The sequence below is a fragment of the Tursiops truncatus genome, chromosome 20 (genome assembly GCF_011762595.2).
Source record: "Tursiops truncatus isolate mTurTru1 chromosome 20, mTurTru1.mat.Y, whole genome shotgun sequence".
In the NCBI taxonomy this organism is placed as follows: domain Eukaryota; kingdom Metazoa; phylum Chordata; class Mammalia; order Artiodactyla; family Delphinidae; genus Tursiops; species Tursiops truncatus.
This window is the reverse complement of record NC_047053.1, coordinates 28,444,437-28,470,448: the sequence shown is the minus strand read 5'-3', so window position 1 is coordinate 28,470,448 and position 26,012 is coordinate 28,444,437. Positions and strand designations below refer to the sequence as shown.

The 26,012-nt window shown below is 50.6% G+C and overlaps 1 protein-coding gene across 7 annotated transcripts; it reads left to right on the top strand.

Annotated features, from left to right (window-relative positions):
• Positions 1-656: 656 nt before the first annotated feature.
• MTMR4 (myotubularin related protein 4) lies at positions 657-26,012 on the top strand. 7 transcript variants are annotated; one of them, XM_033846945.2, is made up of 21 exons: positions 657-1,408; positions 1,621-1,672; positions 1,864-1,925; positions 3,370-5,661; positions 7,089-7,178; positions 7,536-7,652; positions 8,167-8,249; positions 10,242-10,402; positions 10,517-10,613; positions 10,816-10,929; positions 12,144-12,340; positions 12,578-12,706; positions 13,221-13,332; positions 13,831-14,026; positions 14,266-14,451; positions 14,542-14,712; positions 14,863-15,017; positions 20,038-21,439; positions 23,127-23,237; positions 23,457-23,545; positions 23,763-26,012. In XM_033846945.2, exons 4-21 carry the CDS (start codon positions 5,200-5,202, stop codon positions 23,938-23,940), a joined length of 4,050 nt encoding a protein of 1,349 aa, XP_033702836.1. In that variant the 5' UTR covers positions 657-1,408; positions 1,621-1,672; positions 1,864-1,925; positions 3,370-5,199; the 3' UTR covers positions 23,941-26,012. The 7 variants fall into 7 exon arrangements, with proteins under 7 accessions (XP_033702836.1, XP_033702840.1, XP_033702839.1 ...); XM_033846949.2 differs by having other exon boundaries at positions 657-1,507; positions 3,370-3,408; XM_033846948.2 differs by having other exon boundaries at positions 657-1,507.

Below are 26,012 nucleotides of genomic sequence, written 5' to 3'. Positions count from 1 at the left end.
GGCCTGGTTGCTTCACGGCATGTGGGATCTTCCCGGACCAGGACTCGAACCCGTGTCCCCTGCATTGGCAGGCAGATTCTTAACTACTGTGCCACCAGCGAAGCCCACTGTCTGTATCTTTACCATCTCAGGGAAACCAAGAAGATCCTAGGACCCCGTTTTGAAAGGTTGCTGGAGGAGGGTGCTGGCTTCTGACTTTTAGTAGGGAAGGGAGAGTGGGGAAAACTTTCCCCTCTCATGACAGGGTTCAGTCCGTGCCCAGAATCCAGCCTGGCCTGTCCATCCTCCTGACTGTATCTCTCCTGCCTCTGTTATATGGAGCCCCTCTCATCTTTATCACATACAGTACTGACAACCCCATAGAAGTTTAGGTTTTGATATCTCCCCCGAGAAAACATCGCATTAATTGCATGCAGCCTTCGTATTTCCCCTGATTTGGGAAAAGGGATATGTAGTACGAATTAAGCTCTGTACTCTAGGAAGCCTGTGATAGAGCACTGAACAAATGCTGAAACCCCTGTAATCACCAAACACTATAGTAAGTGCTGGGAATGGATAGAGCACAATCATCGTCCTGGAAGAATTCACTTAACAAATATTTATTAAGCATCTGCTAGTTTGCAGACACTTTTATTTCTTTTTTAATTTTTATATTATTTAATTATTTAATTTTATTTTTGGCTGCGTTGGGTCTTCGTTGCTGCATGCGGGCTTTCTCTAGTTGAAGCAAGAGGGGGCTGCTCTTCATTGCGGTGCGTGGGCTTCTCATTGCAGTGGCCTCTCTTGTTGCAGAGCACAGGCTCTAGGCGCGTGGGCTTCAGTAGTTGTGGCACATGGGCTCAGTGGTTGTGGCTTGCAGGCTCTAGAGCGCAGGCCCAGTAGTTGTGGTGCACAGGCTGAGCTGCTCCGCGGCATGTGGGATCTTCCCAGACCAGGGCTCGAACCGTGTCCCCTGCATTGGCAGGCAGATTCTTAACCACTGCACCACCAGGGACGTCCCAACAAACACTGTTTTAAACCTTGGAGTTAAAGCACTGAACACAGGTAAGGTTCCAGTTTTCCTGGAATTTACTAAATGTAGTAAAAGTCCCAGTGTCCTATAAGAAAGAGACATGTGAGGACATAATGGCCCTGGGGCCTGCTATTAAAGCATTCAGGCCCACTCCTGAACTGAAGCTATCGGTTGAGAATCTGAATCAACTGTTCTCCATTTCTGTCGGGTTGGTGGTATCTCGGGGCTACGGCGACCTCCAGCGGCCACCCACCGCCCTGCTGCCTGCTCTGGCTCCCCGTGGGAGAGAGGAAGGGAGAGCGAAGAGCTAGATCGTCGGGAGAGTCCTATTCCCCACACCCTTTACAGACCAGAAGGTCGCAGCTAGCTCGTGGCAGTCTCAGCCCTATTTCTCAGGTGAGAGGTCTTCTCAAAACTGAAGGCACCGTTCATTCAGGTCACGGAGAGCAGGGTCGGTTCGCGGATGAAAAGTGAAGGTTGGAGGAACACGTCAAGGTGCGGAAGAAGGGAAACCCTCCCCCACCCCGCGCCAGTCGAAGACCCAGACGGAGCCTGAGGCCCAGCCCTCCCTCCTCTCTTAGCGTTCGGGGTCTTTCTCTCCCTTCCAGCTTTGGGACGGATGACCGCGGCGAAACCAAAACGGAAAATGAATAAACTAAGGTGCCACCGGAGATCTACTTGAGAAGTAACCCGGCGGCGGGGTGGTCACCGGAAGTGGCTGTAAGGCCTCTGTCCCTACAAGGCCCCGCCTTCAATTGCGCTACCAGTAGGCGACAGACCGCCCCCACTTCCGGCCCCTGGCGCCTTAGCTAGTGGCCCCCCTTTTACTGTTCTCCCATTGGCTACCGCAGGGACGCGCTGTGATTTCCCATTGGTCGCGTCTCCTCTCCCGCGCCGCGCCTCCTCCCTCCAGGTACAGTCTCGTCTTCCGGCACCCGATAGGCTAAAGGCTGGGAGGGCGTCTGCCCAATTTGACCAATGAGCGGCGTGAAGAGTGAGGGCGGCGGCTGCGTGGTGGGGGGCAGGGCGGGACTTGGTGTGGCTATTGGCCAGGGTGGGCACAGGCCAGAGATAGGATTGGCTGGGGAGAGGGGCACCGTGGTGGGGTCGAAGCTGCGCGGCCTCCGCAGCTGCGGGAGACGGAAGTAGTGAGAGCGCGGCCTCGGAGGGTCGGGCGGACGCCACCTGGGTGAGTCACCGTGCCCCGTGCACTGCCAGTTTGGGAGCCACAACGACCACGTCTTGCCCGGCCCCGCCCCGGCCCCACCGGCTTTCGTGAGCCCCGCCTTCTGTCATTCGGGGCTCCGCCTCCGAGTCTTTAGGCTCCGCCCCTAGAACCTGGGTACCTGGGCTCCCCTGTCAGCCTAACCCGCCCCCCCCCCCCCCCGGGGCCAGATCACCTAGCTCCGGGAACCCTGGGCCTCCCAGGCCTCTCCTCGTCTCTCCCTCTCTCCGTTTCCCTGAGGCTGCTTGCCAGTGGGCGGTGAGGCAGCACCTCTGGCTTGCAGTGTGCTGGCTCCCCCATGGGGAGGGTGGGCTGTGATTACGGAGGCAGGTAGGGCCACAGATGGAGACTCTTATCCCCACAGCCTTCTGCGGGGCACTGCTGGACTGCCCCTGAGCTCGGATAGCAGGCATAAAGAAAAATGTCAGTGAAACCTGGGCCTGGTTCCCTAAGTGGTTCCCTAAGTGGGCCAAGGAGGCCCATCCTGACATTTCTGTTGCTTGGGCCCATTTGACAGGTACTGACTCTGAGGCCTGCACTGGCCTGATTCTGTCCCCGTTGTGTGGCCTCCTCCCACTAACCTGCACCCCACTTGGTGTCAAGTACACTCAGCAAGGCATGTCCAGCCCTGCTGCCGTCTGATCATAGGTTGTGGTCCCCTCCCTCTTGTCCTCTGCTCTGGACTCTGCCCCCAGCAAACAGGTCAGGTGGGTGCTACTCCCAGACTCAGAGGCTGGCAGAGCGCTCTTGTGGATTCACGTTCCCACCAGGGCCAGAAGTGAGCCCTGGTTGGGCAGCCTCTCTCTCTTCAGAGTTGGCAGTTCTTTTGCTCTCCCACAAAGAACAGGGTTTGGAGTGTTTTACTTCTCTTTCTGGGACTGGGAATCAGGACTCTTGAGTCCTGGTCCAGAACTTGATGGCTGCCTTCATGCCCTGCAGAGTCGCTTGTTGCCTTCTCCTCACGTAGCTCCCATTGCCTCTGTCTAGCATGGTGACTTGTGGAGAGGCTGGATGCTCTGCGAGGAAGGCAAATAAGAGTTGTGGGGAAGTTCAGGAGTAGATGTGTGGCATTTGTTGATTCTATGGTGATGTTAATGTTGCTCTTTATGCTTATGTTTCTCGGGCTCTACAGTGAGAAGCAGGTAGCCAGGACCCTCACCACGGTAGAATGGTGAGTACGCTTTCCTCAGACCACTGTGTTTTCTGTAATCCTTGTGTCTTTCTCCATGAAGCTGCCCGCCTCTCCTGGACCTTGAGCTCCAGGCTACTCTGTTCAGCAACTAAGCAGGTTCATCTGCCCTGGAGATAAATTAGGGCTTCCTTAGGCTGCAAAACATCAGCCAATATACAGCACGGGGACGGGAAGCCTCTAGACATCTTTTTCTGTATGTGCTATGCCATGCTTTCCCCACACTACCACTGGCTCCCTTAGCTCTTCATAATGGCCCTTCTCTTGCCTCTCCTGGTCCCTGGGTGAAGCTCTCTGTTCTGGTCTGAAAAGCAAGGGCTCCTTTATATCAAGATCCTTGTACTTCCTACTGGGTCCCTTGAATATTGTGGGTGCTGTATCAGGAGCGACTCCACTAAAACTGTGGGGCTTCTCTACCTCCAAGGTCCTGCTGTCTGTTAAGCTACTGTAGGCAACAGCTGACTGAATATATAGCAGGAGAGCACCCTCAAGGTGCCCAGAATATCACTGGGGGCGGGGTGTGTGTGTGTGTGTGTGTGTGTGTGTGTGTGTGTGTGTGTGTTATAATGATCCCATAAAATTTCCACTAACTGTAACTGCCCTTCTTTCACCCCAAGTTCAGGGAACCCCTTAACCCCTGAGAGCTGGGAGGAAGCAGTGAGATGAGAAGGGAGTGGGGAGCTACAAGCCTGGGTCCAGACCAGGTCCTTGCTCTGGCTGTATCTCTTTATTTCTTTCACATGTCCCCTGTGCTTAGGGACAGGTCAAGGCATTCAGTTGGTGAGAGGACTCGCTCTTTTCCTCCACAGACACATGGGTGTGTGGGGTGTGCAGTATTGTTCTGGTCTCTTCTCAGAAAGCCTGCTGGTCCTGACCCCCACCAACTGATAGCCCCTTTCCTTTTTCTCTTCTGTGATGCAATGAAAAGTCAGCCTGGTCTAATTTTGAATTCTAGCACCACCACTTAAGTACTTTAGGTGAATTGCATACTTTCTCTGTAAGCCTGAAGTCTAATTTCTTTGGGAGTTGAATGGTTTTAGTGAGATAATGTTTGAAACATGTCCGGCTCATAGTAGGCGCTTAATAAAATGTCAGGTTTTTCTCCTATTCCTCCCCCCCCCCCCCCCCCAGACCAAAACCGAAACAAAAGCCCTGGTTTCTGAAAGTTACCAGGGACAGGGAGTGTGGGGTTCCAAACGGTTCCTTCTGTGACTCTTGGTGACATTTTGAGCCTCTTATCACTGCCCCTTATTCTCTGGCCCTCTACCCAACTCCCTCCCTCCTCCATGAGTTTTGTTTTTGCATAGCTTCTGTGGTCTATAGTTCCAGCACTTCTCTTTCCAAGCCTAAGAAATTCTTTCTCCAAGAAGGACTTTCTTACCCAGAAGACACAGGATGTGAAACAAGGGGAGAGGAGGAGCTGAAGAAGTAGGGCTGGGCAGGGACCTTGGAATAAAAAACCCAGAGAATTTCCCTCTCAGGAGTGTGTAATGACCAAACTGGCACTAGACCAGTGTCCATTCTAAGGGGCAAAAAGGGAGTGGGATTAGTGAGGTCAGGGGATTGGAGGACACTGATGGACTGGGGAATGGTGAGTGGTGGTTTTGGAGGGAAAGGAGGAAGCCTAGAAACTGGAAAGGGCCTCGGGTGGAGGGAGGTGAGCCTCATCCTGGGAATCCGAGCAGGCACTGGGGGGACTCAAAGAGGAGGGGAGGGCGTGGGGACAGACGTCTGAAACAGTGGTGTGGGGTGGCTCACGTGGGAAGATGGGAAATGAAAAGATGTAGGCGGTCCTGCCGCCCCCTCCCACGCCGTGGGGGGGGCGGGGCAGTCCCGCAGCCCAGACTCCTGGGAGCCCCTAGGAGCCCGCCGAGGACGCGCTCCCACGCCGCGGAGGGGTGGTGGGGAGGGAGGAGTAGGGGGCTGTGGGCGGGGCCTGGGGACCCGCCCCGCCCCCGCCTTCCCGGCGCGGCAAGGTCGGGGAGCTCCCCTCGCCTGGGCGGAGCTGGGCTCGCTTCATTGTGGAGAGGAGGGGAGAGGCGCGCGCCGAGCACCGCCGCCCGCGCTCGCCTCCTGGCCGCAGCGGCTGCACCTGGCCGGCCCCGCAGCCGGGATGCGGCGGACGCCCGAGACTGGCGGGCAGCGCAGCGGCTCCGGGGACATGTGCGCTGGCCCAGACCGCCCGCGACCATGAGCCTGACCGCCCGCGTCTCCTGCTCCATGCTCAGCTGCTTCGTAAGTGCCGGCCCCGCCTGCGGCGGGCCGGGGACCCCGACGCTGGCTGCACCCGCCGCCCTTCCCAGGGCCAGCCCTTGAGATTCCGAATTTCAGCCCATCCCCCTTACCAAGGGCCCTGGCAGGGGAAGGGACATAATCCCTTTTCTTTCTTGGACTTGCTTTAATCTTCGGGTGCCGGGGATTGTGGAAGGACGGGGATTGGAATTCTGTGACCCATCATTTTAGCCCTGAAGCCGCTGCCCTTGACTGCAGATCTTCAGGCCCCGCCCTGCAGGGGTACATCCCTTTACCTCCGCCTCTCCATCTTGGGCCCACCCGCTGCATCCTTGCTTGGGGATGTGGGATGTGGCTAGTAGGCCGTCTGGGATGTTAGGGGGCTGGTCGGGGAGCACAGGATGTCTGAGCTGTTTCCCTGGTTCCAGTCCCCTCCCCCTTCCACCACTCCATCCCTCACCTGACACGCCTGTCTTTTCTCCTTGACTGTCCCCCAGCCAGCCTCTCTTCTCCATCTTCCCTGCCTCTCTGCCTCTGCAGGCCTCCGTACCTCTGCATCATTCCCAGGCCACCCCCCCTCCCCCTCTGGTTTAATGCTCCTTCCCAGCTTCCCCCATCTGTCCTCTCAGATATCCCTATCTATCCCCTTCCCCCCCCCCCCCCAATATCTGCCAGACCTCCTCTCTCTCTCTCCCCTGGCTGTCCTGGGTCCCCTGGTTCTTCCCGGGCACGTGGATCCCCTCTTCTCCCCTCCCTCCCTGGTGGCTGGGAAGGAGTTACTTCTGCTTGCTGTGGGTATTCCTCAGGAGTTCCCCTCAGATCAGCAGTCAGGCAGGTTGCTTGGCAGGTGGCAGGAGCTTGTTAGCAGTGCGGGCCTAACTGGAAGAGAAGCTCAGCTCCAAAGCACATCCTCTTTTTGAAAGCATCTGTGAAGGCCCTCTAGAGGCTTGGGACTGAATCCCATGACCCACTCCTCTTTGTCTCCTTCACCCACCAGATTGAAGCCTCAGTGGGGTGGCCTCAGGGGCCTGGGTCCCCTCCTGTCTCTGTGACCAACTGCACACCTGGTTCCTGTTTCTCAGGGCAGCACTTTCCATTCCCACTTCTGTCTTACCCTTACATTCGCCTTTCTTTTCCTTCATTTTCTCTCCTTCATTTGGGAAATTTGGCTCTACAGGAGATTCCCTCTTTGAGGAGCGCAGATTCCCAGTTACTCTGTGGACCTTACTCTTCTCTTAGGCTTGAGAGGATTGAGTTCCCCCTCCACTTCACCCCTCCCACCAAACCAGGTCTCTCTTCCATTCTCTGGTGACCAGAACCTTTATAAGTGTGTATGGGGTGTATGTGGGTTTATTGAGGGGAGGGGAGCAGAATGAGGCCTAATGGGCCAGGCGGAGCCTGGTGACTTAGGGCTGAGGCCTTCCCCACAGGGTGAGGAGGGGCCCCCCAGCCTGGAGTACATCCAAGCCAAGGATCTGTTCCCCCCCAAGGAACTAGTGAAAGAGGAGGAGAATCTGCAGGTAAGGAAGAGTTGGGGGCCCAGGGTGGGTAGAGCTCCCTGCCTGGTTAAAAAACACCCTCCCTTCCCTCCCGCACCCCAAATATCTCCAAGGGGATCTAGTGTGGGAGCTCCGGCTTCCTGCTCCTTGGTCTCTGGAGGGAGGGGAGCCTGTCTGTATGTGCATTATGGAGACTTTGGCCCCAGGGAAGGAAAGGCAGCTTTCCTGTATAGCTGTTGTCTGGTGCTGTTACCATGGAGAGAACTTTTGTCCTGCCTTGGCCCAGCTTTTCCAGAGGAGATCCTACAGATCAGGGGTTGGAGAGGGGATGGAGAGGTGACTGACTTCTGGACTGAGGGCCCCTCTGCCCCTCGGCAGGTGCCCTTCACAGTGCTGCAGGGTGAGGGAGTGGAGTTCCTGGGCCGCGCAGCCGATGCCCTCATTGCCATCTCCAACTACCGGCTGCATATCAAGTTCAAGGATTCTGTTATCAACGTGAGTTTCTGTCTTGTTCTCCCACACCCAAGCCAGAATCCCTGTGAAATTCAAGGTGGGATTGCTCCAATGCTCCACTTGATCATGTTTCCAAAGAGTTGGGGTTCCCTTCTTTTTCTTATTGTCCTTCCTCTAACGGCAGGTCTATCTTTCTGTCTCTCTCATTTAATTTTCCCTTCCCCTCTCTGTCTTTCCCTCACTCTGTTGCTAGGGGCACAGTGGCTTTGTTGGAAGAGTGCCACTTACCAACTGTGTGACCTTGGTCAATCACCCAGCTGAGGTGCAATTTCCTCCTTAATAATATGGTGTGAAAACACCTGCCTTGTGGTTTCTTGTGATTATTAATTGGGGTCACATATGTAGAGGACCCAGCACCGTTACCAGGCACCTAGGAGGCCCACAGTAAATGTTGGTTTCCTTCCTTCTGTTGATACATCAGCATCTGGGTGGGGGCGGGGATGAGCAGTGATGTGGAGTGGGGGGATGTGAGCGCCAGTCTGCATTTCCTCTCCAGGTCCCCCTCCGGATGATTGACAGCGTGGAGAGCCGTGATATGTTCCAGTTGCACATCGCCTGCAAGGACTCCAAAGTGGTGAGGTGAGAACGACGGAGCCTCGCTCAGGTCCTCTGGCCCCAGTCTTGTCCAGACCTCTCTGCTGCAGGGTTTCTCTGGAGCAAGAAAGGAAAAATACTGCCTCCCTTTCCCCATTTGGAAGAAACAGTGAAAACCTTGTCTGGGTTGGGGGGTCAATTTTCTGATCCACAGTGTCTTGACCTAAAGAAATGGGGATAATGCTCACGGAGTTTTCATAAGGATTAAATGAGAAGATGCATCTGAGAGCACATAGGGTGATGTCTGGTGCAGAGCACTCACATTGTTGTTGGTTCATTTATTTATTCATTTAACATGTATTTATCGAGCACTCTACTCTATGCCAGACTGTTCTAAGCACTGGGGATACAGCGGGGAACAAACACACAATTTTCTGCCCTCATGGAGCTTATATTCCAGTGGGGAGATAGGAGTGGTAAATAGTAAGTAAAATATGTTAAATCATGGTAATGTAAAGTTAAAAAATAAAGCAGGGAAAGGGGATACGGAGTGCTATGGGGGTGAAGGTTGTAGGTTTAAACAAAGTGACCAGAGAAGCCTGCACTGAAAAGGTGACATTTGAGTCAAGACTTGAAGAAAGTGACCATGTGGGTATTTGGGGGAAGAGTGTGGCAGACAGGGGACAGTGCATGCAAAGGCCCTGAGGTGGGTATGAGCCTGGCACAATGGAAGAATGGCAAAGAGGCTAGTGTGGCTGGAGTGGAGGGCAAGTGGGTCAGGATAGTGGGATACAAGATCTGAGAGGTAAGAGGGGTGTCAGGCTGTCATAATGACTGGTTTTTACTTTGAGGGAAGTGAGAAAACCACTGGAGGGTTTTGAGCAAAGGAGTGACGTGGTCTGTTATAGAATCACTCTGGCTGCTGTATTGAGAAAAGATGGAAGAAGGTTGGGGACAAAAGCTAGGGCAGAAACTGGAGACTAATTAAGAAGCTATTACAGTTACCCAGGTGAGAAATCATGGTGGCTGGTCCAGGTTGGTAGCAATCAAAATGGTGAGAAGTGGTCAGATATTTGAAGGTAGAGATGATAGGATTTGCTGACAGACTGGATATGAGAGAAAGAGGAATCACTCCAAGGATTATTAAAAGGATGCCCAGACTAATAAGAACCTACTGTATAGCACAGGGAACTCTACTCAATATTCTGTAATGACCTATATGGGAATAGAATCTAAAAAAGAAGTGGATATATGTATATGTATAACTGATTCACTTTTCTGTACACCTGAAACTAACACAATGTTGTAAATCAACTATATGCCAATAAAAATTAATTAAAAAAAAAAAAGATGCCCAGTTTAGAGCCTGCCATGTACTCGGGTCTGTAGGCATTAAGAACAGGAATCCGCATTGCCCTTCCCTTCAAGGAGATTAAAGTCTAGTTGCTAAAGGAAGACTTAGCCTGTGGCAATATGCTCTGGGAAAACTTACTGTTTAATACTCCCAGCATACTAAGAATAACAGAGGAAGGGGTCTGTGGAATGGGTTAGGCTCGGAAGGCCTCCAGGAAGAGGTGGGACTGCAACTTTCTTCAGAGTATCAGTAGGACATGGCTAGGCTGAGAGGAGACATTATTAAGCAGAAGTGAAAAACCAAGGAGACAGGAATGACATGGGTAGGACTTCCTCCCTGAAACAGAAGGTTTGTGCTGGAGAGTCATGGGAGAAGACACAAGGGGTAGCAGACCTTCAGGGCCAGATCTGATAGCATTCAGATTTGATACAAGAAATGGTCGGGCCCCGTTAGAGGGGATCCTTACGTCTCAAGGACGAGAGTTCTTGGGAAGAGAATTGTCACAGCAAGACAATGTCCCTTGGGTGTTGCCCAGTCTCCCCGGTCCTCCCCAGGGTCCCCATGCCTTACCTCCTGCTTTGCAGTCTCCCCTCCCCACAGCCTTTTTGTGGCTGGGTCTTTGACCCTTATGGCCCCAGAGTTCACTCACCTCTTGCCTCACTTCGTGGCTTCTTGCCTGGCAGGTGCCACTTCTCCACTTTCAAGCAGTGCCAAGAGTGGCTCTCGCGGCTAAGTCGGGCCACGGCGAGACCCGCGAAGCCTGAGGACCTGTTTGCCTTTGCCTACCATGCCTGGTGCCTGGGGCTGACTGAGGAGGACCAGCACACCCACCTGTGTCAGCCAGGTGAGGCCAGGCTGCTCTCTTTAGGAGACTTCTTTTTGTCTCTTGCTTCTCACCCCTCCTCTGCCCTGGACCCCGTGCCCTTGGATGCTGACAGGCACGGGGGCTGTGTTGCAGGAGAGCACATACGATGTCGGCAGGAGGCCGAGCTTGCGAGGATGGGCTTTGACCTGCAGAACGTCTGGAGAGTCTCGCATATCAACAGCAACTACAAGTGAGAGGGTCTTGGGTGGGGAACCAGAACACCTGTTCAGACCCAGACTTCCTCCCCGTGTGGATAAAGCACGGTGGGCACAGCTCCTGGCTCTGTGAGGGGAGGAGGGCTCCTGGTCCCTCTGCCCACAGGGCCATCCCTGGGGATCTTGTGATCACAGGTCTTTAATCAAGCTCCATGACCCCATCTGGTCTCTTCTCAGATTGTGCCCCAGTTACCCCCAGAAGCTGCTGGTTCCCGTGTGGATCACAGATAAAGAGCTGCAGAATGTGGCTTCCTTCCGCTCCTGGAAGCGGGTCCCTGTGGTTGTGTATAGGTGAGGCGGTGGGGGCCGGGGAAGTGGGGGGGTGCTTTTCGTGCAGTGAGGAGAGTCAGAAGTGGAGGTCTGCGGCAGTGTGGTTGACTGGGAATTGACACTCTTCCGGGAAGTGGCTATGAAATAATTTTAAAAGAAAAACTGCTTCAGTTTTCTTTCTCCTGAGGACGAGGCTTTTGGGGAGTTTACACATTTTTCTTTCTTCCTTTCTTCCTTCCTCCCTCCCTCCCTTCCTTTCTCTCTCTCTCTCTTTTTTCTTTCTTTCTTTTTAGGACCTGCGTGTGTGTGTGTGTGTGTGTGTGTGTGTGTGTGTGTGTGTGAAACATTGCTTTAGAACAGGGGTTGGCAAACCATGGCCTGTGAACCAAATCCGGCCTGTATCCTGTTCTGTGTATAGCCTGTGAGCTGTGAATGGTTTTTACATTTTTTAAAAAAATTATTTATTTTTGGCTGCATTGGGTCTTCGTTGCTGCGCACAGGCTTTCTCTAGTTGTGGCGAGCGGGGGCTACTCTTTGTTGCAGTGCACAGGCTTCTCATTGTCGTGGCTTCTCTTGTTGCAGAGCACGGGCTCTAGGTGCGCGGGCTTCAGTAGTTGTGGCTCGTGGGCTCTAGAGCGCAGGCTCAGTAGTTGTGGCGCACGGGCTTAGTTGCTCTGTGGCATGTGGGATCTTCCCAGACCAGGGCTCGAACCTGTGTCCCCTGCATTGACAGGCGGATTCTTAACCACTGCGCCACCAGGGAAGTCCCGGTTTTTACATTTTTAAAAGGTTATTTAAAAAAAGAAAACACAGAGAGAAGAATGTGCGACAGAGATTGGCTGTGACTCCCAAAGATGAAAATTTATTGCCTGGTTCTTTACAAAAAAACATTTGTGAGGCAGGTAGTAGCCATGAGGTTTGGAGTTGTTCATGCTCTGGGCCCAGGCTTGTTCTCCTGCTGGGTGTCTGTACCTGGAGCAGGTGCTGTGCAGATTTGATGAGTCAAGGTCACCTTGGGAATACACAGCGCATTTGAGAAATATGTGTGACAGTGCTTTGTAAACTGTAAAGCCGTCTTGAGATGTTAAGGGCTTTTGGTTGCTGTTATCATAGCCTGGATGATCTGGTGGCCCCTGTTCACTCTGGAGGTCTTGGTCTGGCCCCCTGGGGTCCCAGCAGTGGGCCTCTGTGGGCTGTGAAGGCCAAGGGCCTGATGGTTTCTTCTGTTTTGTCAGACACCTACGCAACGGGGCTGCCATCGCCCGCTGCAGCCAGCCCGAGATCAGCTGGTGGGGCTGGCGCAATGCCGATGATGAGTACTTAGTCACGTCCATTGCTAAAGCCTGTGCCCTGGACCCAGGGACAAGGACCACTGGGGGCTCTGTCAGCACCGGGAATAGTGATGCCGGCGAGGCATGTGACGCTGACTTCGGTAAGGTGTGGGTGGTGTCGGCCCCCTGGGGACTAGGCTCCCACCTTGGCCTCCTGGGCTCCAAGTGAGAGGGTGGGATGAAGACGACAACACACAAGGTGTCTGGGTCCCTGTCTTTCGGTGGGGACGAAAAGGTGATGGCGTGTGAGGGGTCTCATCAAAGGGAGTGCCCCAGGGTGGGGTGCGCCTGGGCAGATGGCCGACCCAGGGTCCTCTCCCTGCTGTGTGTGTGTTTAGATTCCTCCCTGACTGCATGCTCCGGAGTGGAGAGCACAGCTGCCCCCCAGAAGCTGCTGATTCTGGACGCCCGATCCTACACGGCGGCGGTGGCCAACCGGGCCAAGGGTGGAGGTTGTGAATGTGAAGGTATTGCTGTTACCTCAGTGACTGCAGCCAGCCTGTGCTCTGGTGGCTTTGGGGACAGCTTGTGTGGTGGAAAGAGCCAAACAAACCTGGCCTGGGATCAGGACTCTGCCACTCAATGGCTAGGACTATGCTTAAATTGCTTAATCTGTCTGAGTTTGACTTTCTCATCTGTAAAGTGGGGCTGAAACAGGCCTTGCAAAGTTGTTGGGTGATAGAGAGGTTACATATATAAAGTTACTGGCACAGGGCAGCTACTGTTTGTTGAGGATTTACTATATGTCGTCATTACTAGTAATCCTCGAGCATCGTTGTCATTGAGGTTATCGTCATCACTATTAGCTTACGGCACTTGAGCACCCGGAGGGAAAAGGGTATTGAGATCTCCAGAGTGTATCGAGTCCCCGTCCTGGAGTGCTCTGCCCTGCAGGGAAGCTTTGCCCACTGGGCTGCTCTCGTCCTGGATGCCTGTTTCCAGAACACGCTCTTATGCTCCACTCTCCTCTTATGTGTGCAGAGTACTACCCCAACTGTGAGGTCGTGTTCATGGGAATGGCCAACATCCATGCCATCCGGAACAGCTTCCAGTACCTCCGCGCTGTGTGTAGCCAGATGCCCGATCCCAGCAAGTAGGTGTTCCCTGTTCTGATTCCATCCACCCTCCAGTTTCATCCCTTACCCAGTACTTCTCGTGCTTGGAAGGTCTGGTGGGGAGTTGGGGAGTGTGAGACACAGGAAACCCGAGGGCCTAGGTGCAATGGGCTAGTTCCAAGAACACTTCTTCCACTTCTCAGCCAACGCTTTGGAACGGCCACAGGACACTGGGTTCCTTCTGTTTTGATGAGTTGTCCTCAAGGACGCAGAGAACTGGGGAGAGAAAGTGGCTTCTAGATGTGCGTGTGATGCTTCCAAATTCCTCTGTTGATCCAAAGACTGTCTTGTCCACCCCAGGTCCCATTTTCCCTACCTTCTTGCTAGACACCTCTTGGCAGAAAGGCCATGGGCTGGGCCTCTTAGCTTCAGCTCTCACTGGGGACTGTGTTAAGGTGTGGCTGGCCGTGGGTAGCGGAGAGACTGTTGTAGCCTTGGCGCCCTTAGTGACAGATGTGACCTCTGCTCTCTTGTAGCTGGTTGTCGGCTCTGGAGAGCACCAAATGGCTGCAGCACCTGTCGGTGATGCTGAAGGCAGCTGTGCTCGTGGCTAATACAGTAGACCGGGAGGGCCGGCCTGTGCTGGTTCACTGCTCAGATGGCTGGGACCGGACGCCGCAGATCGTAGCCCTGGCCAAAATACTACTGGACCCGTATTACAGGACGTTGGAGGTATTCGGAGGGGTTTGGTGGGAAAGAGCAGAGGGAAAGGGGGCGTTTGGGGAAGGTACTAGGCCCTCTGGATCCGTTTGGGGGATCTTTCCATAGAGGACACTGGTGGCTTTAAGTCCTCTTCTAGGTTTGGGCATGTTCTTCTCTGAAGCTGCCAGCCCGCTGCTTCGGGCATCCCTGGAAGGAGCACAGTAGCCTTCCCAGAGAGACCCTATACTTGAACCTCCTCTTTGTTGCAGGGTTTCCAAGTGTTAGTAGAATCTGACTGGCTGGATTTTGGGCACAAGTTTGGAGACCGCTGCGGCCACCAGGAGAACGCAGAGGACCAGAACGAGCAGTGCCCTGTGTTCCTCCAGTGGCTCGATTCTGTTCACCAGTTGCTCAAGCAGTTTCCCTGCCTGTTTGAGTTTAATGAAGCGTTCCTGGTAAGTCCGTGAGCCTGGTAAGTCCGTGAGCCTGAGGCCAGGGTGGGGGCCGGCAGCCCAGGCCCGGTGCAAGCTGTCTTGGCCGTCTAGGTAAAGCTGGTGCAGCACACGTACTCCTGTCTCTACGGCACGTTCCTGGCCAACAACCCCTGTGAGCGAGAGAAGCGCAACATCTACAAGCGAACCTGCTCCGTGTGGGCCCTTCTGCGAGCTGGCAATAAGAACTTCCACAACTTCCTCTACACATCAGGCTCAGAAATGGTAAGTCCGCACCCTTATCCCGTAGGTGCGTCTTGGGGACCTACAGGGAGAAAAGGCCGAGTCAGCGGGAAGGACTCGGGCCCAGAGGCTTAGGAAGGAAGGGGGCCCTGAAACATCTCACAGAACCCACGTACGGGGCTGCTTCCCTAGGTCCTGCACCCCGTGTGTCACGTCCGGGCGCTGCACCTCTGGACAGCTGTTTACTTGCCAGCGTCATCTCCATGCACACTCGGGGAGGAGAGCATGGACCTCTACCTTTCCCCGGTGGCTCAGAGCCAGGAGTTCTCTGGCCGCTCTCTGGACAGGTAAGAAGAGCCCTTTTTGCTCTCTCCTCTCTCCCCTAGGGAGGCAGCAACTGCTTTGTGTCTTGCCTAAATGCTGTTCTTTTCCTTTTATGAGATATTTTAAAGCAACCTCTTGAGCCAGTTGAAGGCCAAACTTGGCCCAAGACTCGTAGTTAGCTTGGAGGGCACTCTGTATGTTCCCAAGGTCCGTCCTTAAGATAAGAGTGGTTACCTTTTTTCCAAGCTGCTATTACCCTTTGTGACAGACCCAGGGGAGAGGAGAACAGAACAGAAAGGACTATTTCAGGAAGACTTGTGGGAATGGTCTTGATCGATGTTCACTGGCGTGGGAACCTTGCTATCTTAGTAATAACCTTTGCTATGTCCAGCATTAGCTTCCAGAGAAATGGGTTCCCAGAAAGAGAACAGCCTTCACATTACTCCCTCAGAATTTAAAGGGAGACATAAAAGTTAAAGTTATATTCTGGCTGAATATTTGGGGGGAAGTAGAATGGAGATTGGTTAAGTTATAAGAGTAATATCTGTTCTTTGTTTTTAAAAAGAGCCAAGCAGTATAACAGTAGAAAATGGCAGTTCTGCCTCCCTGTTCCCTGTCCCCACAGGTGTCTACAGCTGGCGCTTTGGTGCGTGCACTTCCAGATGTTGATCTCTACACTGATACAGCCACTCTCACAATCTCGTGTAGAAACATTTTTTAAATCCAAAACCAATCATATTTTGCGTACTGTTCTGCAAATTGTTTTCCCCACTGTGTGTCAGGATGTCACCCATGACAGCACACATAAAGCTGCTGTATTGTTTTTAGCGGCTGCATAGTAGTCCAAAATTAGAGTGCATCAAAATTTATAAAACCAGTTTTCGATTGGTCATTTAGGTTTATCCCATTTTTTAATCATTATAAGGGGTGTTTTAGTTAACATCCTTATATGTATATCTTAAAAAATTTTTTTTGTAAAATACATACAATATTTACCATCAAAACCATTTTTTAAAAAAAATTTTCTTGATTTTTGGCTGTGTTGGGTCTTCATTGCTGCATGCGGGCTTTCTCTAGTTGCGGCGAGCGGGGGCTACTCTTCGTTGCGGTGTGAGGGCTTCTCATTGTAGTGGCTTCTCTTGTTGTGGAGCACGGGGCTCTAGGTGTGCAGGCTTCAGTAGTTGTGGCGCATGGGCTCAGTAGTTGTTTCGCATGGGCTTAGTTGCTCTGCAGCATGTGGGATCTTCCTGGACCAGGGATCGAACCCGTGTCCCCTGCATTGGCAGGTGAATTCTTAACCACTGCGCCACCAGGGAAGTCCCCTAAACCATTTTTAAGTATACAGTTCAGTAGTGTTACCGTATATGTATACCTTTGCTTTTGTGCTGGTGTTTCTGCCAGATAAATTCTTAGAAATGAAAATGCCTGGTTCGAAGCATATGTGCATTTCTAACTTTGATCTTTGTTTACTGGTGGAAGGTTTTTAAAATTAAAATATAACTTACATAATTGGTTGAATATTATAAAGGAAAACAAAAACCCCCAACCCCCAAGTTACTAGTTTTAGGGTCTTTGGAGCTGTGTCCGTTGTCAGGGGCCTATGGATAGGCTTCAGGAATTCTGTGATTTTTCTCTTTCCACAGACTATGCAGAATTTGGGTATAGGTTCATAAGTTTGCTTTTCTAGGGAGAGGGGCCATAACTTTTTATCAGATTCTTAATAAGTTCTGTGACCCATTTAACAACCATGGCCTTAAATCAATACCTAAGTTTTCAAACCAATAAATGTCTCTTAAATACCTACAAGTTGCCTAGTACTGTACTGGGTTTTATGGGCTGTACCAAAGACATAGAAGATATTGATCCTATAAGATACCTTTAAAAAGCTGTAAGATCAGGCATAGGACAATTAGAGAACAATTCTAAGTTAGCATCTAAGCGAATAAGAATGTGTCTTGTTCAAAGCTACTAGAGAAATGAGAAGTAAGAAAGGGGTCATAGGGTGACTGTTTACTCAGAGACGTTTTCGTGGAAGACCAGGCAGGAACCATGGCTTTTTCCTGTCCCTAGTGCCTGGCTCAGGGCCTGGCACATAATAGGTGATTTAGTAAATGCTTAAATGAACAAACAAATGAATGGAATAATGGGAGTTATGAGCTTGGTAACAAGGTTAGTGGAGAGGGGTCCAAAAGAATTAGAAGCATGAGAGAGTTTCTAATTTTTTTAAAAAGAAGAACCACCTCTCTGGAGCTGGCAGGGTTTGGGAAGAGGTATTTTGAGGAATAGAAAGAAATAAACAGGATAGTTCATTGAGGGCTTTTATACTGAGGAGTTAATTTTGTTTTTTATAAATTTATTTTATTTATTTATTTTTGGCTTCATTGGGTCTTTGTTGCTGTGTGTGGGCTTTCTCTAGTTGTGGTGAGCGGGGGCTATTCTTTGTTGTGGTGCGTGGGCTTCTCATTGCGGTGGCTTCTCTTGTTGAGGAGCACGGGCTCTAGGCACGTGAGTTTCAGTAGTTGTGGCGTACGGGCTCAGTAGTTGTGGCTCGTGGGCTCTAGAGCGCAGGCTCAGTAGTTGTGGCATACGGGCTTAGTTGCTCCGTGGCATGTGCGATCTTCCCGGACCAGGGCTCGAAGCTGTGTCCCGTGCATTAGCAGGCAGATTCTTAACCACTGCGCCACCAGAGAAGCCCCTGAGTAGTTTATTTTGATTCAGTTGTCAATAGTAAGTCATTGTGACCTGGTAACAATGGGATTTTTCAAGAATTAATCAGTGAGCAATGTAGTTGGAGGCACAGAGACCAGCCAGCACTGTTGTAATTCAGATATGAAAGGAAGAGTCCTTGGAAAAGAGAAAGGATTAAATTCAGACGTTGTTGAGAAGTCATTAGCACTCTGTGGAGTTGCCTGAACATTGAAGGGTGGAAGTGAAGAGTAAAGAGGTCAGTCAAAGGTCCCAGGGCTTCCCCGGTGGCACAGTGGTTGAGAGTCCGCCTGCCGATGCAGGGGACACGGGTTCGTGCCCTGGTCCGGGAAGATCCCACGTGCCGCATAGCGGCTGGGCCCGTGGGCCATGGCTGCTGAGCCTGCGCGTCCGGAGGCTGTGCTCCGCAACGGGAGAGGCCACAACAGTGAGAGGCCTGCGTACCGCAAAAAAAAAAAAAAAGGTCCCAAGTCTCTGAGCTTAGAAACCAGGAGGGGGATATTAGTACCACCTATAGACACTGAAAAGTTGAGAAGATGCGTCAGTTCAGGGAGAAGGAGGAGATACCGGCAGGTTGGGACTGAAATATTTTGACAGCACACAGGAGGTATGCTGCAGGCAGTTCGAGATAGGGTTGGATTTAGAGCAGTAGTTGTATAAGGGTTTTAAAGGAAATGGTTTCTCTAACAGCTGACCTGACTCACCTTCGGTTCTACCTTTCCCTAGATCAGAAACGTCCTGCTCTCTTTCCTCTTCTTCCATTAAAGTGCAACAACCCATTCTTCTCTCCCCAGCTCAGATCCTCCTCTGTCTGTGTAGCCTTCCCTGACCACATTAGCTGGATGAGCTCTCTCGTGGTTCCAAACTCCTCAGGCATGATTGTCTCTACCAGCATTATTAATTAGACCTTCGGTCCACATAGGCGTCAGCTGTGGGCGACTGCAGGCTGTTGCTATTGGTGAATCTGGATAAAGAGTACACTGGATTTCTTCACACTCTTCTCTCTACTTATTTTGTATGTTTGAAAGTTTCCATAGTAAAAACTAAAACAAAAAAAAAAAAAAAAAGAAAAAAATTAACAAGTTGCCAAGCTGTGAGATTCAAGCTCTTGCTGTGGGACTCCAGAGACTGTAATTGTAACTGTTGTCATTGCCTTCCTGGAATTTGTTACCACACAAACACACATTGATCACGAAAGTAAAATCAAACACAAGAATACTTTTAAAGAAGTATTAATAAGTTTCAAAAACCAAACACTTAAAAAAAATCAGCTAGCTCTGTTGTAACTGCACCTTTGAGGGATTTTTCAGTGTGGGCTGGGCTGACTGAGGCGTCTGAAAATAGGAGTCCAGCGAAGTCTCCACTGTTTCCTGGCAAATTTCCCTCAAGTTTTGTTGCTCCAAGGACTTTAGAACTTTAAAAATTAGGGCGGTCATTCTTGCAAATGTCTGTTACCCCTTTGGTGTGCCAGAATGCCTCTAGAACTTTGCGTGCTGTACGCGAGGGGAAGTTTCCGTGCTGACTTGGGACTCATAGGAGCACGCGGCCACTAAGCGGTTGTAAAAAGCTGTGCTGGTTACTCCTGTGATGGAGGGATAATTTATAATAAGGAAAGCTGTAAAAATGAGGAGTCGTGAGTGTAGCCTTTATGTATGTATTTATTTATTTTGGCCGCACCCTGCGGCATGTGGGTGGGATCTTAGTTCCCCAACCAGAGATCGAACTTGGGCCCCCTGCAGTGGAAGCGCGGAGTCTTAACCACTGGGCCGCTGGGGAAGTCCTGTGAGTGTAGTCTTAATTAGTTTGCGGTTGGTTGCCTATATTTTGAATCCTCGTAGCATCTCTGCAAGGTAATTTATTGTCATTTTATGGAGGAGAGAAACCAAGTGTCTGAGAGGTTAAATAGCTTACTTGTAGTCACATAGCTAATCAGCGTCAGAGCCAGCATCGTCAAGCTCCAGAACCCACCTTCTTTCTGTCTTGCCATGTGTGATAGAGGCGGTTGGACATTAGGTGTGAGGCCGAGATGTAGTCCTGGCCTGAAGGGTAGATTGGGAAGGCATCAGCTTAGAAGGCAGTTGAAGCCACGGGAGTGGTTGAGATTGCCAGGGAGACTGTGTGGGGTGAGACTGATGAAAGCTGAGGACAGAGCCTGGGTTCCGGAGTTCATGTCCTCCACTCTTTGCAGAGCAGACTCTTTGCAGTGCACATTGGTCATCTGTAATCTTAAATGTTGTTATTTCTTGTGAACTCTGGCTTTGATTGCTTTGATGACCCAATTCCTGTATATGGAGGTAGCTCAGCTCCTGACCTGGAGGTGGTGTGTTGTCATTCCAGATTACCTAAAACGAGATCTGTGGATGATCTTCTTTCTGCCTGTGACACAAGCAGCCCCCTGACGCGCACGTCCAGTGACCCCAACCTGAATAACCGCTGTCAGGAGGCCAGAGCAGGCCTGGAGCCCTGGCATGGCAATCCTGAGGGATCAGAGGCAACCTTCGTGGAATCTGGGCTAGGAGGTCTTCAGCAGACTGTAGGAGAAATGGCTCTTCCTCCGTCCCTGCCCAGCAGCCAGAAAGACTACTTGAGCAATAAACCTTTCAAGAGTCACAGAAGCTCTTCTCCAAGTTACAGGCTGCTTAATGCTGCAGTGCCCCAGGAAACGAAGAGCAGCACCTCTGATCCTGAGTTCAAAGTCCTAGAAGAGACTAAGGCACCAGCTCCAGACCCTCCTGCCCAGGATGAGCTGGGTAGGACTTTAGATGGCACAGAGGAGCCACCTGAACATTGTCCTGAAAAAGCAGCTGTCCGAGCACTCTCTAAAGTTGTTTCCAACAAGCGTGATGGAACTTGTGATTTTCCTGAGTCTTCCCAGGACTCCCTCACAGGTGCCCCCGAGCAGGCCCAGCTAGACTCTGTGCTAGGTGTGCCCTCCAGAGGTGCTGCAACTCACGGTCTGGGCACCCTTTGCAACCCACTGAGTGCTACCTGCCAAATTCCTCCAGACCCAAGCACCGACTTTCTCAACCAAGACCCCCCAGGGTCTGTGGCAAGTGTCTCCCACCAGGAACAGCCCGGTTCTGTGCCAGATCTGATTCAGGGGGAAGAAGACATGGGCAAAAGAGGGAATAATAGGAATGGGCAGTTATTGGAAAACCCTCGCTTTGGAAAGGTGCCATTGGAACTGGCCCGAAAGCCAATTTCTCAGAGCCAGATCAGTGAGTTCTCTTTCTTAGGGTCCAACTGGGACAGCTTCCAAGGGATGGTGACTTCATTCCCGAGTGGGGAGACCACCCCTCGGCGGCTGCTTTCCTACGGCTGTTGTAGCAAGAGGTCGAGCAGTAAGCAGATGCGGGCAACAGGGTCTTGCTTCGGGGGACAGTGGGCTCAGAGAGAAGGGGTGAGGTCACCGGTCTGTTCTACTCATTCCAATGGACACTGTACTGGTCCAGGAGGAAAAAACAACCAGATGTGGTTGTCTGGTCACCCAAAGCAGGTCTCCAGCACGAAGCCTGTTCCCCTAAGCTGCCCTTCTCCAGTGCCTCCTCTCTACCTGGATGACGATGGACTCCCCTTTCCCACGGATGTGATCCAGCATAGATTACGGCAGATTGAAGCGGGGTACAAGCAAGAGGTGGAACAGCTACGTCGACAGGTGCGTGAGCTTCAGATGAGGCTGGATATCCGCCACTGCTGCGCCCCTCCAGCAGAGCCCCCCATGGACTACGAGGATGATTTTGTAAGTACTCGCCTACTGCCACGCAGCCACTCATTCTGTCCTTCCGTCCAGCCTTTCACCCATTCCATATCCATTCATTGGGTACTTGCTGTGTGCCAGAGTTAGGGGGTTGGGCTGTAGGATGAAAGACGTAGTCCCTGCTCGCAAGGAGCTCACAGTCTATTGGGAGAGACAAGTAGACAGTTAGAATGCTGTTCTTAAGTGTTGAGGGAAGCATCAGGTGTTGGGGGCCTGGGTGGAGTCAAATTTCGGGGAAGTCTCTCCTGAGAAGCTAATGCTTGAGCCGAGTGCTGAAGAATGTGTCGCTTTTAGCCATGTAGAGAGTGAAAAAGAAATACCATTTGCAGAAGCATGGAGGCAATAGGTACTCCAGCGGTATGGCTTGAATAAAGGGGTGTGTGTGTGTTCGCACACGCGTGTGTGCATGCGCGCACACTTGTGCTGGGACTGTGAGGGAGGGAGTTGGTAGTGTGGCGGGAGGTGACCTTGGGAAGTGGAAAGGGATTAGAAAGGTCAGCCTGAGTGCCTGTGTTGTGTGGATTCTACCCTCAAGGCAATAAAAGTTTTGGCTAGTGAGTCACATGATCAGATTTGCATTTAAGAGTACTACCCTAGAGGGACTTCGAATGGCACGGCCAAAAAAAAAAACAATTGAGTACTAAAAAGAGTGCTACTACCCTAGCAACAGCGTGTCAAGCAGATGAAACCCAGATGGGGAGGCTGGTTAGGATGTTTTGGAATCAGCCAGGTGAGAGGTGATGAGGACTATCTAGGCTTCACTGGGTCAGGAGGCCTTGGGTTCTGGCACAGCAGCCCTCGGGGAGCTTCTAGAAGCCAGCTCTAGGACATTCCCCCTTGCCTGCTGCCCACTCCTCTGCTGGTGGGATGGTCAGGGCTAACAACTTCTTACTATTCAGGGTGATGGTTTAGAACAGGAGTCAGCAAATTTGTTTGGTAAAGAGCCAGACAGTAAATACTTCAGGCTTTGTGAGACATATAGTCTCTTTTGCAGCTACTAGGCTCTTCTGTCTTACACAGAAGCAGCCATAATGACCATGTGTAAATGAATTGAGCGTGGCTGTCTTCCAACTTGACTTACAAAAACAGGCAGTGGGCCAAATTGGCCTGTGGGCTGTAGTTTGCGATTTAGAATGTAACAGGAGAAATATTCTTTCCATACTGTGATGGAGCATATTGGTTAAGAGCATGGGTCTGGGGGCTTCCCAGGTGGCGCAGTGGTTGAGAGTCCATCTGCCGATGCAGGGGACACGGGTTCGTGCCCTGCTCCGGGAAGATCCCACATGCCACGGAGCGGCTGGGCCCGTGGGCCATGGTTGCTGAGCCTGCGCGTCCGGAGACTGTGCTCCGCAACGCGAGAGGCCACAACAGTGAGAGGCCCGCGTACCACAAAAAAAAAAAAAAAAAAAAAAAAAAAAGAGCTTGGGCCTGAAGCCAGACGCTAGGTCCAAATCCCACGTTTACTACCTATTAGCTCTTAACTCTCTCTATGGCTCCGTTTCCTTATTTGTAAAATGAGGATAATAATAGCATACATCATAAGATTGTTGTGAGGAGTTAAATAAGGTCACGCATGTGATGCACTTAGAAACAGTGCCTGATGCATAGTAAACAATGAATGTTAGCGCTGATGAAGATGATGGTGGTGATGCCTTTGCTTTTCCTTTAGACGTGTTTGAAGGAGTCAGATGGCAGTGATACAGAAGATTTTGGTTCTGATCACAGTGAAGACTGCCTTTCAGAAGCAAGCTGGGAACCTGTTGATAAGAAAGAGACTGAGGTATGTCCAGGCAAATATGTGGCAGGTCCTTTTGCAAGCCAGTGAGTTCTCATACTTCTCAGAGATGACTGACCTGTTCTTCCCCAGCCGAGTCTCTCTGTAGGGCAGTAGTAGCTGCCTAGGCCTTGTCATTTTCTTCTGGGATGCTTTCCTTGTTGCAGTGTTGCTTTTCCACTCTGTTGACAAGGACCTGGGATTTTTCCTTTTGCCTTCTGTTAGGTGACTCGCTGGGTTCCAGACCATATGGCATCACATTGCTATAATTGTGACTGTGAATTCTGGTTGGCCAAACGCAGACACCATTGCAGGTAAGATGTTGCCTATGATTCAGTATGGCTCGTAAAGCCTACTGAGGGACATAGTTATGAACTAAACTGAATTAACCTGAAAATGGAGATATCTTAATAGGAACTATTTTTGTTTTCCCCCAACTTTTTCTTTACTCATGTAAGGCCTTTCAGAGTATCATTCGTTCCCAGTATATCGGCATTTCTGATGAACTCTCCCCTCTTTGTGCTTTGGCAGAAATTGTGGGAATGTATTTTGTGCTGGCTGCTGCCACCTGAAGTTGCCCATTCCTGATCAACAACTCTATGATCCAGTTCTCGTCTGTAACTCATGTTACGAACATATCCAAGTATCTCGGGCCAGGGAACTCATGAGCCAACATCTGAAGAAACCCATTGCCACAGCTTCCAGTTGAATGCCAGAGGAGAAGACCTGTCCAGTTTTAGCAGGTTTGAAGGGAGGATCTGCTTCAGGTGTAGTTTTGAAGGTTCCTTGGTGTGGCTCATGAATCACAGAGCTCAAAGATACAGTCTTGAGAAATCCTCCTTGGTACCATGAGACTGGAGCAGAGGAATTCCAATTTGGCAGGAGGTCCTCTACTGGTGAGACCCTTACCTTGGGGTAATGGTCCTGATCCAGACCCAGAGTCTGGAAGCTTAACGTTGAGTTGGTGGCTCCAGTTTCTTTCTCCTGGGGTCACAAGATGATGATTTCATAGATACTGCCTAGTGATGTGTGCCCCAAACAGCAATAGAAAGGCATATGTATAACCAAACTCCAAATGATAACCAGATCCATCTCTCCTCCACCTTGAAAAAGGCAGATTATAGTATATAAGATAGGAATTCCTATCCTATTTGAAATGAACTATACCCTGTACCTCTGTGCTCTGTGTCTGTGCATGAAGGCTCAGTCCTTAGAGGCACTCCCTCTAGTTGCATTAGCTCTGTCTTTCTGTGGAGTTTGGTTTAAAGACTGGTTCAGCAAGTGGAGGTTTTGCTGTATTTTTCACTTGGCTCATCAGCCAGCATCAGTGAATATTCAGTTTAGGGGGACAGTTTTAGGGAGTGAGACCTTTTTGGGAGCAGAGGAAAACTCTGCTGACGTTCAGTCCTGGCAGAAATCAGTTACTTTGAGCTGTGAAGGCAGGAGTCTTTGTTACTCAGTGGCAGCTTTCGAGGTATGCACTGTGAAGAATGAGAAGGGAAAAGCAGAAATTATCCTTGTGAAATATTTGCTGATTGTGCCCTACCCTTTGCGCCTGACTTTTCCTAGTTGTCCTGGTGCTAACACAGGAGCTACACCTTGATCCTCTCCTGGCATGAAAATAAAACACTGTTTATTTTGGTTGTTGTTCCATTGCCCTCTTCCCACATGTCCTCTTTCCCTTGGCTGCTGCCTCCTCTGGGTCACACTGCTTCTTATCCTGAACACTTGACACCTTGAGGGTAGAATCTAGTGTTTGGTTTTTACCTCCTAGAATACGCTGTTTGGTATGTGAGGGTTTCAGTACAAATGCTGCTGTCTATTTCTGTGCACTTAACAATGGAACCCAAACAGAAGAGAATAAAGCCTCGATACCAAAATTGGGAGAGAAAATGCGTCCATTTGGACCAAAGGGTTTTTTTTTTGTTTTTGTTTTTGTTTTTCCATCTTAATGTGTACCAGTGGCACTTAACCAAAAGATACAGTGATATAGCCATGTACTGTGGTTGGGACAGATACAGTCTCCTTGACCTATAATGAAACCACTAGGATTTCCTTATATATTTTACTTAATTCGTTGGTGTATGGAAGGTAAATTACCCTTAGGCTTACCCTGTTTTAAAATTATGGTAGCCGTCTAACTACTACTTGTTCATGCTTCTTCCTAGAAAAAAAATTTTCATTCGAAAATAACTAGGATCTGCATTTAGAACAAGAACTGTTATTTGTCCTGACCTTTTCTTCAGCCCTACTGAGAAGCATCTGTGCTTTTATACTTGCCATGGATGTAACCTAAAAAGTTTTGGCGTATCTAGGTCAGTCTAGCGGAACTTTTTTTCGTTTAAATGGAGTTGAATAATGGAGATTTTGTGTCCGGGAAATTCCTGAGATCATTGAAAAAATAACAAACTATTCCTTGTCTCGATACATAAAATTCTTCTAAGCATTTTCTCAGTCATTAAAATTTACTGCCAGTTGTGAGTGGCTTTTTAATTAACTTGACTTTCACTGCACTTCGATTGGCAACGTTTGAGGAGACTGTATCTGTCTACTTTGTGTGGCTGTTTTGAGGGGCTGTCCCATCAGTGAACATACTGCATGGCCTTGGAGAGAGACTCTGGGCTCTCAGCTCAGATGTATTCATCAAATACTCCTTTCAGAGCTCTTGTGGGTGTAAGTGACATGATGTGGCCAAAAATCCAAACTGTGCAGTTGCGTTGTGACAAACATGCAATGTGCTGTAAAAACTCGATACAATTTAAATAAAATCTCTATATTAGT